The sequence below is a fragment of the Ischnura elegans genome, chromosome 8, assembly GCF_921293095.1.
Source record: "Ischnura elegans chromosome 8, ioIscEleg1.1, whole genome shotgun sequence".
Classification (NCBI taxonomy): Eukaryota; Metazoa; Arthropoda; class Insecta; order Odonata; family Coenagrionidae; genus Ischnura; species Ischnura elegans.
In genome coordinates this window covers 100,291,191-100,305,744 of record NC_060253.1, presented here as the reverse complement: position 1 = coordinate 100,305,744, position 14,554 = coordinate 100,291,191, and the positions used below count along the sequence as shown (strand labels likewise).

At 36.5% G+C, this 14,554-nt stretch overlaps 1 protein-coding gene across 1 annotated transcript in view; it reads left to right on the top strand.

Annotated features, from left to right (window-relative positions):
• The window catches only part of LOC124163312 (atrial natriuretic peptide receptor 1-like), an 897,209-nt gene that overhangs the window by 623,625 nt on the left and 259,030 nt on the right, over nucleotides 1-14,554 (top strand). Inside the window, exons 12-14 of the mRNA XM_046540130.1 lie at nucleotides 7,735-7,876; nucleotides 10,755-10,832; nucleotides 11,368-11,445. Coding sequence (XP_046396086.1) covers nucleotides 7,735-7,876; nucleotides 10,755-10,832; nucleotides 11,368-11,445 — 298 coding nt within the window. The remainder of the gene's footprint in view (nucleotides 1-7,734; nucleotides 7,877-10,754; nucleotides 10,833-11,367; nucleotides 11,446-14,554) is intronic.

The window sequence follows — 14,554 nt, the reverse complement described above, 5'->3', positions numbered from 1 at the left end:
CTCCTTCCCCTTACATGCTGGCAGAGTGGATCTAGAGTGAGTGATAATAACTAGCCGGGGGCAAAATGATTCATTTGTCAATTCCATTTTATAAAAGGTACACGTTAAGCGAAAAGAGGGAGGAAAACTAGGATTTTCACGAGGTAAAGACGTTGAAAAAATAAACTCGTTACTTTTCATGTCTAAAAATAAAAAAAAACTGAAGTTCATCGCTTTAAGATACTAGACATGTATTCGGATTTTTGCGATTAGGAATTATTTCTCAACTTCGATCTTATAATAATCTCTAATCATCTGATAACGATAGCCACGTATTTGGATTTTCAAGATTAGGAATCATTTCTCAACTTCGATCTTATAATAATCTCTAATCATCTAATAACGAGAACCATGTATTTGGATTTTCGCCATTTGGGATCATTTCTCAACTTGGTTCTTATAATCTTCGATCACCTAACAACGAGGACCACGTATTAGGGTTTTCACGATTCGGAATAATTCCTCAACTTCGATTCCTTCTCCTTTTCTCAAATGGGACGGCTCCCTTCCGCGTGAGTTGTTTCCGAGAGCTCCAAAAATTGGAAATACGATAAGTATACGTCTTCTTGGGATAGGGGAGAAATGGTGAGGGGGAGCGGTGACAAAACGCGCGTGGATTGAAAACTAACAAGGGAGTAAATTACCATTGACGGAATAAGAGGGAGGCAGGGGGACGGTTACCCAATTACATCCATTTCGCCCTAATGAAGCCGTTTTCTTCCTTTTTTTATAAGATGGGGCCCGCTTTTTTTTTTTTTTTTTGATCGAGATTGCTCCCTCTGCAACTCTGATTGATTTGAATTACCTCCCATTTTGCGTTCCCTTCCCAATCCTGAGACTTTTTTGAGCAGCGTCCTAATAGGATGTTTTACTCCCACTCGAACTCTTTTCTTTCGCAATGAATTATTCATCCTAAAGTAACGCTATAAATTTTTGAAGTATGTATTTTTGTATAAATTTATATTCATATGAATTTATTCTATACACATATATATATATATATATAAATATACAATTAAATTTATGGGAAAGGAAAGAAAGGAATAGTAACACATAGTAGGAAAACGACTAGGATAACGATACTGTGATGGATGGAAAAAGCCATAAATCAGGGAATAAAACGGCGGCCTGACTGGGAATAAATGTATTTATATAAAATTAAATTTATATTTATACAGAAAAGTATGTGGTGTAGACCCTTATCAGCATTTGCCTCATCTCAAATTTTCAATTTTCACCTCCTTGTATTCTCAACTTTTTTATGTATTATGTGCAAGCAAATGTTGGCAGAGTTTTACTCTAAACTGCATACACTTGGAAATTTCAAGGTAATGGCACTAGTTTAAAGAGAGTAATTTGTGGTGAGAGAAGACAAAAACGAGCGGTTGAGGAGAATTGATGCGTTTTTGGGTGGCCTCGAACATTTTGTGTGAGTCCTCAGAAAATTTCTCGCTAGGATAGTCGAGAACCTCCCTACTCAATTAGTGCTCAGCGTCATGCTCAAATTTAAGTACTCATAGATTTTTTTGCTGTTAAACTGCCGTCAAAATTTGAGGGTCTGGCGCTAAGTTTCCTTCTCTTTCGTGGATGTAAATTTTGTTGAAGTCGTAATAAGTTATATAAATATAAATTTATATTCATATAACTTATTTACATGAATTTATTTTATACATATAAATACAATTATTCAAATATGCATATTACTATTATATCTTCTTATCCATTTCTTTCCTTACCTGTGAATTTATTTGTATGTTTGCGCTTAAGGCGTCGTGTGAATGAATGAAGGTGGCCTCGAATATTTTGTGTGACTGCTCAGAATATTTCTCGGTGGTATAATGGAGAGCCTCGCTCACTCAATTTGTGCTACTTGCTCAGCGCCACGCTCAAATTTAACTACTTAAAGTTTTTGTTGTTGTTGTTAAACTGCTTTCAAAATTTAAGGGGCTTACGTTTAGTTTGCATTCTTTTAGTGGATGTAAAATTTTGTAGGAGTCGTGTTAACAAGTCACCATTTTTCTTTACGCGCCAGTCTCGGATATGGAAACCAAATTTAATTTGGGTTTGCCAAAAAATTCCTCGCTACCGACTGCTTAAACTTGACTTGCCGATAGTCAATGCTCTATGAAGCTCATAGCAGAGCCAAGTGAATAGAAAAAGAGCTTTGTTCTCCTGAAATTAAAACCAACAACCTATCTTTCCTCCTCCAGCATGTGATGAGGGTTTAAATTTATACGCAAAGTTTATATTTATTAGGCTTGAAGAGGTCGTAGGGAAGGTAACTGAAACTCCGGCTTAATCTTGATCTCAAGACGTGGGTTTTTCTAAAAACTTAGTTTGCCATGTGGTACCACAGTTATTCGTGATTTGTTTTGATTGTGATTGATTGATCGTGATGGAGTTTAGAGTAGCACCCCCGTCTGTGTATTTGATCTGTAAGGACAGTCTCAAGGGCCATGAACGTAGAAAAAAGGACGACCATAGAGACATTAAACAGAGAGCCTAGGAATCCTTTTTCTTTTTCTCCTGCGATTTTTAGTCTCCTTTTGGCGGCCGACACTGATAGAAAATGTGGCCCCACTTTCCCCATCTGTAAAATTTTTGATCATCTGTGCTCCCCTGCTGTAAACCATCTTTAAGACTTAATCCTAGATTTGATTGAAATACAAAGGAAAGCAGCGCGATTCGTCAAGAACTGCTACGGGCGTACAGATATGATTACCCAGATTTTAAGCTAATTAGTCTGGGAGCCGCTAGAGACTCGGAGGCTACGCGCTAGGCTTAGAGCAATAAAATTACATACTTTTAAGAGCGACACGGAGAATATAATACTAGAGCTCTGCTACATTTCCAGGTCCCACAGAAGCGATAAATGAAGAAAGATATTTTAACGAGAGGATAGATATGGCAATACGTTTTTCCCCCGAACCATAAAGGGCTTCAATAAACGCTAGTCGTAATTTTGTTTAAGCATCTGATTTTTATATGTAAATGGATGGTGTCCTAACACCCCCTGCCACACGCCTTTTTAGGCGGCTTGCGGGGTAGTATGTAGATGTAGATCTTTATTATTGTTTGGTCTCAGCCTTTTGAACTTCCTCGCTGCCAACGCACTGCCTTGTTATGAAGACTCAGCAGCATTGATTCTTCTCTCTTCAAGCAGAAGATCTGATTTCATCGCCCTCGAAGTTAGTGATTTTCTCACTCCGCGCAACATGGCTTCACGGGAAATTTTAAGGGCCCCGTTGGCCAAATTGGCGTCCTCACTACACCCAGCCTTTTTTTACCCGTCATCCCTTTATTTGTGTACCATTACTTTTTCGGGCTCATCCTGCGACTTCACCACCCCATCAAACAAACCTCCTACGCGTTCTCGCCCCTGCATTACTTCCCCTTTCTCTTTTCACCCCTTTTTTACAATGTATTTCAAAAAAGTTTGTAATGTTTGCGGCCTTATTGCCTATTCTTATGCTTCCCTCCTTCATAATTAACTTTTCCTCTTTTATCTCGTGATAAATGGACTCGGGCATAATATGGCGAAATGATTTTTATTCACCTAAACAACCGAAATTTCTCGCAAGATGAATTGCCACTATAATGAACAGGGGCTCCCCACGTCCAAGTCTGGAGTTCTTTTGCCTCTGGGGCGATTTTTCTTCTATCCCTTACCTTGCTTATTCAGCATAATGTATTACTTCGCTCTGTGCCCTCATTTATTCCACAGAGTGGGATTTGGATGAGGTGGTGAAGCGTGGAAAGGCAATGGAAATCGCTTCGCGTTTGACAATACTATGTTATTTTTCATTCTCAGAAATTGATCGCCAATAAATTAGTTGGTGCAAGATTCTAACACATTATTTTCGAGAAAATTCCGCGGAAAAGCTGTAATATATATAGATAGTTACTTTTTAGTTTAAGAATATAATTTCAAATGTGCGATGCCCGACCACATGAAGAGCGTAAAAAAAGAATAAAATGGAATCTTGCTTACCGCTTTCGAAAATTAAATGTTGATAAGGAAAAATTAGAAAACAACTTTCAATCCCCCTTTCAGAATAAGTATTAGGTAAATCGATATTTAGGCGCAATATCTAAAAAAAAAGACTGAGAAGAAATCGGGAGCACGGGAGACGACAAAAAATCATATTGAATTATCTATAAGCTTGTATGAACATTTTTTTACATAAACTGACCCGAAATTATATTTACTATTTTGGCTAATTGTAATGCTTGATTTAAATCAACGATAAACCATCAAAGTGAAATTAAATTTATGCAACGGGCAATATTTCATACTACGACTTTGTTTGTGAAATAGTGTCTACGCAAAGGAATGCAGTGCAATCAATTGATTATCTCAACCTGATGAAGAGATGAGGTGCGTATCTTGCCCCAAATTATTCCGAAAAATACAATTGGCTTAAATAACCATAATGTTAATTGTCAGAGATGGCTCTCCCAATGATAATTTTAGCCGCTGCTGCGGCAGTATTTGAAGATTGAGACAAATCTTTGGGACCCGATGCTGCACTAACCCGTTATACCAGATTTCCGAGCAAAAAGATCGATAATGCAATAAATCTTGAATATTTCAATGGATTGAGCAATCCTTTCGGACACTCCTATAAAACTTGGGAGCTAAAGCGATTCTTGGTCTGAATTTATAACCCTAGAGAAATGGATTGGATCCTTAATGAAATGAATTTTGGTCGAGTGAATTGGTTTTTTGTTTTTTTTTTGGCGCCCAAGAATTTTTGTTAGTTGGTGTCAAAGGGAAAATTAACGTCTCACGAACAATTTTTCTCCGCTACGCCATAAAAAATGAGGTAATCGAATTCTCTTAAATTGAAGTGGTGAAGTTTTTAACGTGGATAGATTTCTTATCGCTCTTTGCGAAGGCGCTACGCTGAATCCCCAATGAATCGGGAAAGAATGTATATCCTTTCGCTTCCTATGAAAACATTCAGGAATTTGCCTAACTAATCTAAAATTCTCTTCTGGTAGAAAAAAAATCTTCCCGTGAAGCAATCAATACCCCTCTTATATCAAATAGATTATTGGCGTAGCCAGGGGCGGATCCAGGATTTTTTCTGGGGGGAGGGGGCACAAGGGTCTGACAGGTCTCCTCATGTTTGAGATCATAAACAAAATAAAAAAATTACTGTAGAAAATACTATCTTTATTTTGATATGAAAGTTATTAATAGTAAATTAAATGATTGAGGCTCCATAATACGCAAAATAAAACGAACGTAATGATAACCAAATAGGGTAGTTTCCTTCATCAAAGAAAACGAAAGGCATTGATTGCGATTCGTTATCCATCATTAGTGTATTCATAATACACAAATTATTTGGTTTTTGAAATACCGGTTTAGACGAATGGCAAGGGTCAAGTTTTATCCTCATTTGAAAAAGGCCAGATTGGCGCCCATGCGATGCCACTCCACGTGACGTCACAGGGACCTAGTTTCTACACGAGAGGATAGTAGTTATACATCGTCTGCGGTTACCAATGCATGCATGAGGCACAGAGCTCAGGGAAACATGTCTTAATAATCACCTATTAAAACTGGCTAAGGTCGGAAAGTTTTCTTCGTTTGATAAGGTATTAATAAACCTTTTTTAAGCCAAGCGCTACCAGCCAGCAAGGTACTCAGCAACCCGCTAGCTGCGTCCTATCAGCGCTCAGAGCCTCGATCAAGGTCACCTCACAAGGCGGAAGGGGGAACCAGAAATGCGTCGCACGGACTTTTTCCCATCATTCCTACTTACGCGTCGCGTTTCCGCGCGCTTGAAAATTTTCACTTTTCATTTAATCGCGAAAAATAGATATCGTCATTTAAAAATCTAAAAGCGTGAAATACGTACTCCAGGAGTAATAATCTTTCGATTTAGGCAATAAAAAAATAATAGGAAACCACCCTATTAAAAATATTGTCTATTTTTTAAGCGTCTGGGGGGTGGGGGGGTGAGGGGACACGTTCCCCCCCTTAATCCGCCTATGGGCGCAGCTTTTGATTCTTACAGACTTCAGTAGATTTTTATTCTTAAATGATGAATTTCGTCCGATAGATTTCTTGTGGAATTTAAAAAAAAAATCTTGATAAGGGCCATTGAAATTCTCTCCAACCAAAATTTATTGTAAATTGTGCGCTTGAATAGAAAACTACAACCTTTTTTGTTGTACAGGCAGTGGCGTAGCCGGGGGAGGGGGGTCCAGAAGTTCCGGAAACCCCCCAAAATATAAAAATTCTAAAATTTTTCCTCAAAAAAGAAAACAAAATAGGTATATATTGAAAAATCACGAATTTACAAAATATTTCTTTAACAAGTGAAGGTTTTTCGATTATGAAAAGTGTTAAAATTAGTTTAAAACCCAATACTTAGTACCCGTTTTTCAAAAATTTTCCCCCCTGGTTTTGGACCCCCCCTCACCCCAACAAAATTCCTGGCTATGCCCCTGGATACAGGCTCTTTTTCTGAATGACCTGTTCCTTTAAAAATTTCTAGTGTATAACGGTTGCAGCTCATTTAGGCTTCCCATCTCTTCAATACATTCCTATGTATGCTGGACCACACCCTCCAGAATAATCAGCCCTCATCCCCTCCACCCTTCACATCAATCACTCAAACTAATTGCTCCCCAAGCCATTAATTCCTCACCCTGTCATTACTTATTTGGCTCAAAAAAATCTGGCATACATTCTGTAATCATCTGAAGACGATTTGGTTAATGAGTGCAGAGATAAAAGTTGAATACAATAAATTTTATTTTTTTATAACTTAAATAACGTCTACACGATGGCACTTTTTGTACTTGTTATTTCATTGTATGTTAGTCGATGTACAGTTACAATAGCAAAATATCAAAGATTCTTGCCATTTTGCACAAAATCAATGTAAAAATCTAAATGTAGCCTATAATGTATTTATAAATTATTCAAAACCATATATTATATCATTAAAAAAAAGAGCAATGGTGATGAATTACAAGAAAGACTAAAATACAACGCATAATTTATTAATTATGAAAGGACTAGTACCTGAGATACCCCACACACTTGTTCGCCTAAGTTTTCTAGGCACAGTTACGGAAGTGTTTAAGTGTGGAAATTACCATTTGCTGACTATATTTTATCATGGAGGATTCTAAAGATTGAAAAATCGATTATGAGTTTATGTATCATGCATCATGGTTTGTAGTAAATAGATATTTTTCATATATCCATTTCAATATGATTTACTGCGAAGGCACAAGAAGAGTTTTTCTTTAAGTTGTGCTTTGATCACCTTAAGATATTAACCGTAAAACTGACTTGTTTGTGTTATGCCTTAAGTTATGCTAATGCAAAATACTGCATATCATTTCATGATTGCTTTTGGATCATTGCGTGTTCATGGCAAATTGTGAGCCAGAAATTCCAAAAAGGATAAGTGTATGAGACCCTATTATTAATTAGTATTTTGTGATTTGAAGCCTTTGATGTGTGGCCAACAATCAAAGTGCAAGCGTGTCTTCTTCCATATTTATAGTAGTTATCCAAATATTTTATAAAGGCAAATCATCATCTCTATACAAAGTTTCAGTTGAATAAATGATTCTATATATTAAACTCACTATTAAAAAATGAGTTCTCTATTGAAATGAGGATGTGGATTGTTTATTTTCATGGTCTTATCTTCTGATTTTCAGGCATTACAAGCTGGAGGCGGAGATAGCATCCATGACATGGAAGGTTATGAGTAATGAAATAATTCTAGTCCAACCTCGGGGGAGAGGAGCGAGTGGCCCTCGTGGAAGTATTCACAGCTTGGCCAAGCGTGGGAGCCAAGTGGTAAGTTTCAAAATGTCCTCCCATCCTGGCTGAGGCTAGGAATTTTCATTATTAACCCTCTTAGTGCGATGGCCCGATATATCGGCTCTTGTTCCATGGGTCGGATTTATTTGCCCATGCATTGACTGGATTTAAAATCATAGTAAGTTGATACATTTTCTTTTATCCTTCATATAGCATATTAGAATATCATAACCAACAAATTATTGCATTGAAATTTAAAAAAAAATACATTACACTGATACCTATGGAAGAAACTTCATCTTGTGATTGTTCACAAAGTGCTACAAAATTATTAAATTTATGTTGGCACTCGATGAAAGCTTCTCAGGTTTCCAACTCTGACCTGGTTGGAAACCTGAGAAGCTATCATCCATGCTATTCACCGGGAAAAGCTCAGATTTTTTCAATGTTGGCCCTTTTTGCTAGTGCAACCAAATATCGGTGGCACTATGAGGATTAAATCTTTTTGGGTGGTCTTCTGTTTAAGTTCATTAGGAAAGAGATTTTGTATTCCTGTATTTGTCCTCTGATCAAGTGTGATTTCTTGTCAGTTGTAAGTTTTCTGAGCCCCCAAGATTATGTCAATTCTTCCGTACTCATGCATGAGTCAAATAATCATGCTTTCCTTCATCATGTACTATGGAGGAGAAATGTATGCCAACAAAGATATTGCTGGTGTTATTAAGTCCTGTTTATAATGATACATTAGCACATATGAGTTTATATCTGACTGCATGAATGATTTTGGTGGACCAGAACGGAACATGGACGAATGCGTGAACCAAATTAGATCATGTTCTATTTTCTGTGCATGCATTCATACAAGTTGGGTGGTTACACAGTGCATTTTCATGTTCATTCACATATTCATGCATATAGACATTGACTTGTATGGGTTAATGTACAATGTAAACAGGCCCCTAGCCAGCAACATGGGTACATAATTGGTTTCCTTTCTGAAGGTATGTTATCCTTGGGTCAAATTTGGATGAGGGAAATTCAAACATATTGCATTGTCCTTTTCACCATACAAGTCAGGGGATACAAGTGAATCATTTGACTTAGGCCAAGTGCAAGAGAATGTGCTAGGTAATAAGAAAAAAGTAGGTGTAGGAAAAATAGATGGGAGAGCTTTGGCACTAGAGTCAGTTTAAACTTTTCAAAGGCATCTAATATGGGTTATCTAATGTACTATCCTTTGGTTGGCCACCACAATTTACTATTGGAACAACCAAGAAAGTCATTCTATCCCCAACTGGTACGGTGAAAAGTTGAAGCCAGTTCATACTATTACATACAGTTGCATATTTTTTTTTTTTCATCTGAATCAGGCCTAAGAATAACATGCTATCAAATAGAAAACCGATTTTCAATACCAGTGAAAAAAGGCAAATTCTCCTTGTTATCCAAAAATACCCATTTTGTAGCATCAAAAGAGTTGACATATCATTTCACTTTTGCTGGAGACCTTATATGGGTTTCTGAAGTAAAAAAATTTACACATATATTGGGTGACGTAGCAGCAAATTTATGATGAAGTCTCTGGCGGAGGAAGGGAAATGTTGACCTTAATTTAACGTCAAAATGTGGGCATTCACTAAAATCTGGCCAAGTTCTTTCCACTGCATATTTCATAACATTGGCAGATATTCCTTTTTGTTCAACCAATGGAAGCATTTCTTTCAATTCAGTTTTAACCCTTTCGAGACGGTTAAGTTCTCGCCTGGGGGTGACTGCTGTACTGAGCCCCGAGAGATTCTTCCGTTGCTTCCGTACGGAGCATTTTTGCAGAACATTCGTGAAGAAGGGTGTCGCAGATATTTACACACAATCAGCACCAACCTTTTGCGACCCTTCCTATTGGGGACTCCATATTATCTCAGACTCCGAGGGTAGTTGGGCTCCATCCTTTTGATGTATATAACCCCACCAGCGCCATTGGTTCGTGGTCAATCATGCTTTGTTTATTTGAATTAGCTATATGGATAATTGTAGCTTGAACGAAAATTACAGACTTCGAATTGAATTCCTCGTTTTATTCTGAGAATTTTCAAATTTTGAACGAAGCTCTACCATCAATATTAACACATTTAATGCAGCAACAATTTCCATGTTGATGTTTGCACTGAAATCGAGATATAAGTTAATATTTTTCATAGAATTTTGTTTAAAAATTGTAAACGCTGCTGAAAAGACAAATAATGCAAGTCTTAGTTTATATTTTTTGAGAAAGGAACAAACATTTAATTCGCAAAATGACTGGATAAACAATTGTATGACCGCAGTCCCTTACCGCTAAGAGGGGTAATATAAGATGAGGGGTCGCAGTACCTGTTCCCAGATTTCGAGGGTATGGCCTATGCCCCGCAGTGTAGGATCCCGAAAAAAAGGCATCGCATGCCTGCGACAGGCATAAAAGGGAACGTACATATTCGGCATTCATTCTCCTGCATAGGAATATCTCGGACAAAAATATACGGCTTTCATCTCCCGGGTCAAGAAACATTCAGACGCATATTTATGTCTTTAGTGGGGAAAAGGTTAAACGATCAAAACCCTGGAACCCTGCATGAAATGGGACATTGCTGTATCATCAAAATCTTGCCTCATGCAAACATCCTTATGGGGTATTTTTTTAACAGAAACTAGAATACATTTGGGTTTTGAAAAAATATTTGTTCAGTGTTATTAAATATTCTATTCCTATGAATAGCCATCTTTCACAGTGAATCTTTCATTTTTGCTCTCTTTAATGCTGGATAAATTATTCAACACTTCATTTTTTTAGAATATGTTCTCAATTTCTTGTCTTATCAATACATTATGTTTATAACTTTGTTCATCTCTCCTTCTTTTTCATAAAACCTGACATTAGACAATGTATTCAGATGCAGACATTGTCAGTTTAGGGGATGGAAATCGTCAAGTGTTCATCCCCACTGCTCTTTATAAGGTAAGTTATTTCTTCATTGTGAAGTTTCCAGAAAGCCTCATTATGAATTCAAAAGGTTGATGATACTTCTTTTAATTATCCTAAACAATTTTACAATAAGTGTAAGAGAAACATGTTTCCTAGTATCTCATGTCTCTGCTAAGACTAACTATTAATGAGGTGTGTTCTCCCACTTCAGAGTTGAGTTTAACTTCATTAGCATTGGGACTACAAATATCTTTTTCATTAGGAAATGATCTGAACCTAATATTTGAGCCAAAAACTTTTGAAGTTAACACATTTAATGGTATTACATGACTAGGTTTTAATAAATTAGTTGCATATTTAAGCCAATTTATGTAGTATACTTCCTTCAATCCATAAAATGATCATCTAAAGAAATTTCTGCGTAGGTTGGTTTACCAGAATATGATGGCAGTATGTATCAATAATTTTTCTGTATAATTTCTTGGAGATTAAAAAAATATTGTATACCCCCTTTTACTCGATGGTTGATTGACATGTGTGATTCATCACTTTTCTCTTTTATTCCCAGGGGAGCAAGGTTGCTATCAAGAATATAGATAAGAGTAGAATTGATCTCTCCAGACCGGTGCTTCTGGAATTAAAAAAGGTAAGCAAAGTATCACCATGTCCTTACAAAAAAGTTTTTCATTATCTAAGGCATATTTATCATTTATGAATGAAGATTTCTCCACTGCACAAGGTGTAGCTCATTTCTCTGGATTTCCTCCACGTTGACATGTGAATTTCTGCCTCATTAACATTGACATTGATTGATCTTCAAATGAGAAGTGCTGATGTATTTTCCATCTGTCTGATGCATGTAGCTCTGGTTGTCAGTTGGTAAGGTCAAAGGTGTGGTGAATTCTAATTGGCTAGGTTTTTCGAACATATATCTCCAGAAATCTAATAGTGAAGTCATCATCTCTGTTTAAAGTTCACATTCCTAGTCCCACTGCTTTGTCCAGGATTAAGGGATTTCTTTTAGTCCATTTGAAGTAGGGGAAGTGGAAACCCTATTGCATTGAGAATGGAACAGCTTTGTCACCATTGACTCACCAACTCCCATTCACGGCTCTCAAAAAAGTATGAACATATATGTTAGTCATTTGCAAAGTGAATGATTCTGAATGTTGAAAGGGGTATTCTTGGAATTTTTCATACTAAAGGCAGATCTAAGGGGGATATTCCAAATAGGTAACCACTGAATACTAATAACTGTTGATAAGCTGCTGAACCCCTTTGCAATGAATGCCTGCAAAAAAAGATATTCATTTCTTTGTAAATTTAAGTCTTGGCAAGGGAGAGTTGGAAACCAAGAAGTATGGGTATTTTTTGGCAAATGCTAACTAAGACTCATTAACCATCAGTATCCCATTGTAGAAGCATCTATGAGATGTCCAAAAACCTCACCAGGCATGCCTAGTTATGGAATGTCTTAGGGTTGCCTGGAAAAGGTATTTACCTTTATCAAAGACCCCTAAGGATATGGTTACTCAACAAGGTAGACTTAGAAAACACAAAAATTATCAGAAAGGAAAAGGGGGGTCATGGAAGACTCATCTGAGAATCCATGGAGACAACAAATATTCATCATTGACAATGTGGAAAAGACTGCTCATGAAAACTGGCCAACCATGATGCACCAGATCCCACCAGCCAATTACCTGAGCTAAATTAGATTCATGGAAACTTGCATCAGCTCTTCATACCTAAAGAAGGCTGCAGAAATCCCAGAAAACTATCCCCTAAATGTATGAATTGATGAGGAAGTAAAAATATTTGCCCATGTATGTATATGTTTAGTTCTAAGCATTTTTTTCCATTGCAGCTAGAGAAATAAGAGACATTTTCAAAAGTAGGCTTGAATGCTTTATTGAAGCAATCAATGTGATTGCTTTCTTTCATTAAAGTGTGAATGTTTGATGAATTCTTTTAGCATGTCAAAATTTAACAATAAGAAAAGGCAAGGCAAAGATATAATTTTTTTTGTCTTGTATTTAATTTGAGGCCTAGACTAAAGTGGAAATGTAAGTGGCTTTTGAGATTAGTCTGGCATCGGACGAGGCTAAACTCAATGGATAATGGATTCAAATCTTATATGGAAGATTTTTTTAGCGAGGGACCACAACATAGATACTATTTTTGTGAATCACGATAATTGGTTTGAATTTGGGTCAGTGTAAATGCATGCATCATATTATTTAATTATATTAATATAAGACTGAATCATACTGCCCATTAATGATAAGTGAGTATACCTCGTTGGCATTTGAGCAAGATTTCAACAGGAGATTTTCTCAAACAGAAATATCCTTACCTCTCCAATTGGCGGCTGGTCTCTGAAAATTACTCTGTCACATTCTTAAGTATGGCGAAAATTTCTTCAGGAAAACAGAAAATTTCATGCATACATGAACATGGGATGATGGCAAAATCCCTTTCCTGTTTACTATCTTATGTGTGTAAAACATAGATGAATTTGTGCATTCATTTTAGCATCTCTAGTGAAGAATTCATTAGAGGTTGGCAGAGGGAAGAGGCTCTCAAATGGAGAAATATAGCAATTTTCCCATTTTATTTGGATGGTTGCTCATTTTCCCAATGCTTTCAGACATTATTTTTCTTTTCTTGTGCGATATTATAAAATAATATCAAAGTTCAATTCAAAGTTCACCAGAGCAGGTCCTCATACAACAAAGTTCAGTTATAATGAGGTAAACTTCTGACCCCCTCAACTTAGTAATATATGGGCTTCAGTGCATCCTCCTTGATTGATTAAAAATCCATGTACATGCATGTATTGATCTGCAATATGTTAAGAATGAAATGAAGACTCAAAGCTTGTCAAATCTGGGATGATCTTTATATACATAAGTACTCTTCCAATAAGAATATGTCACACGAAGTCCAATACTTCAATGATGGCTCATGAACAACAGCTTCTTATATTTATGTGCTGAGACCATTTCTATGCTTAGACTAACCGATATTTTATTCTAGTATGAAAAATTGGAAAATTTTTAATATTATGATGAGGCTGAGATAGAAAGCGGCACTATGGCTGAATTCAAGATTATGGATATCTATCCAAACCTCCTAACAGTTATCCATCTTATGAGAGGGAAATTTTTAGTATGTAGTTCTATTATTAATGAAAAATATCTTCTGTCAAATGAAAGTACATACTTACTACTTAATTTTTAAAAAACAGACGTCACACAGGCTTTTCCCAGCACTCATACTTAGCCGTACGTTTTTGCGCACTAGGAAATTTTCACTTTTCTTTAAATCGCAAAAAATAGATGTTGTCATTTAAGCTGTAATTTAAGTTGTAAATCTAAAAGCATGAAGTACGTACTCCATGAGTATTAATCTTTCGATTAAGGCAATTTAAAACAATAGGAAACTACGCTATTATTTAATTTCATATTAATAAAATTTCTATTAAAATAAATAGTATATTTTGTACAGTTACATAGTTGCTGTATGTTGTTTCAATTTCAATCTCAAATATGAGTGGACCATTTGCCTGTTAGACCCTTGTGACCCCCCTGGGGCCCCCCACCCAGAAAAAAATCTTGTATCGGCCCTTGAAACTTGGTCATATGGCTAACTATGGGTGGCCATTTCACAATACAGTTTTTTGTCCCCTTAATTGACGTGGCTCCAACTAATGTATTTGAGTGCTGCCTGAAAGCATTCCTTCATGTTATGGG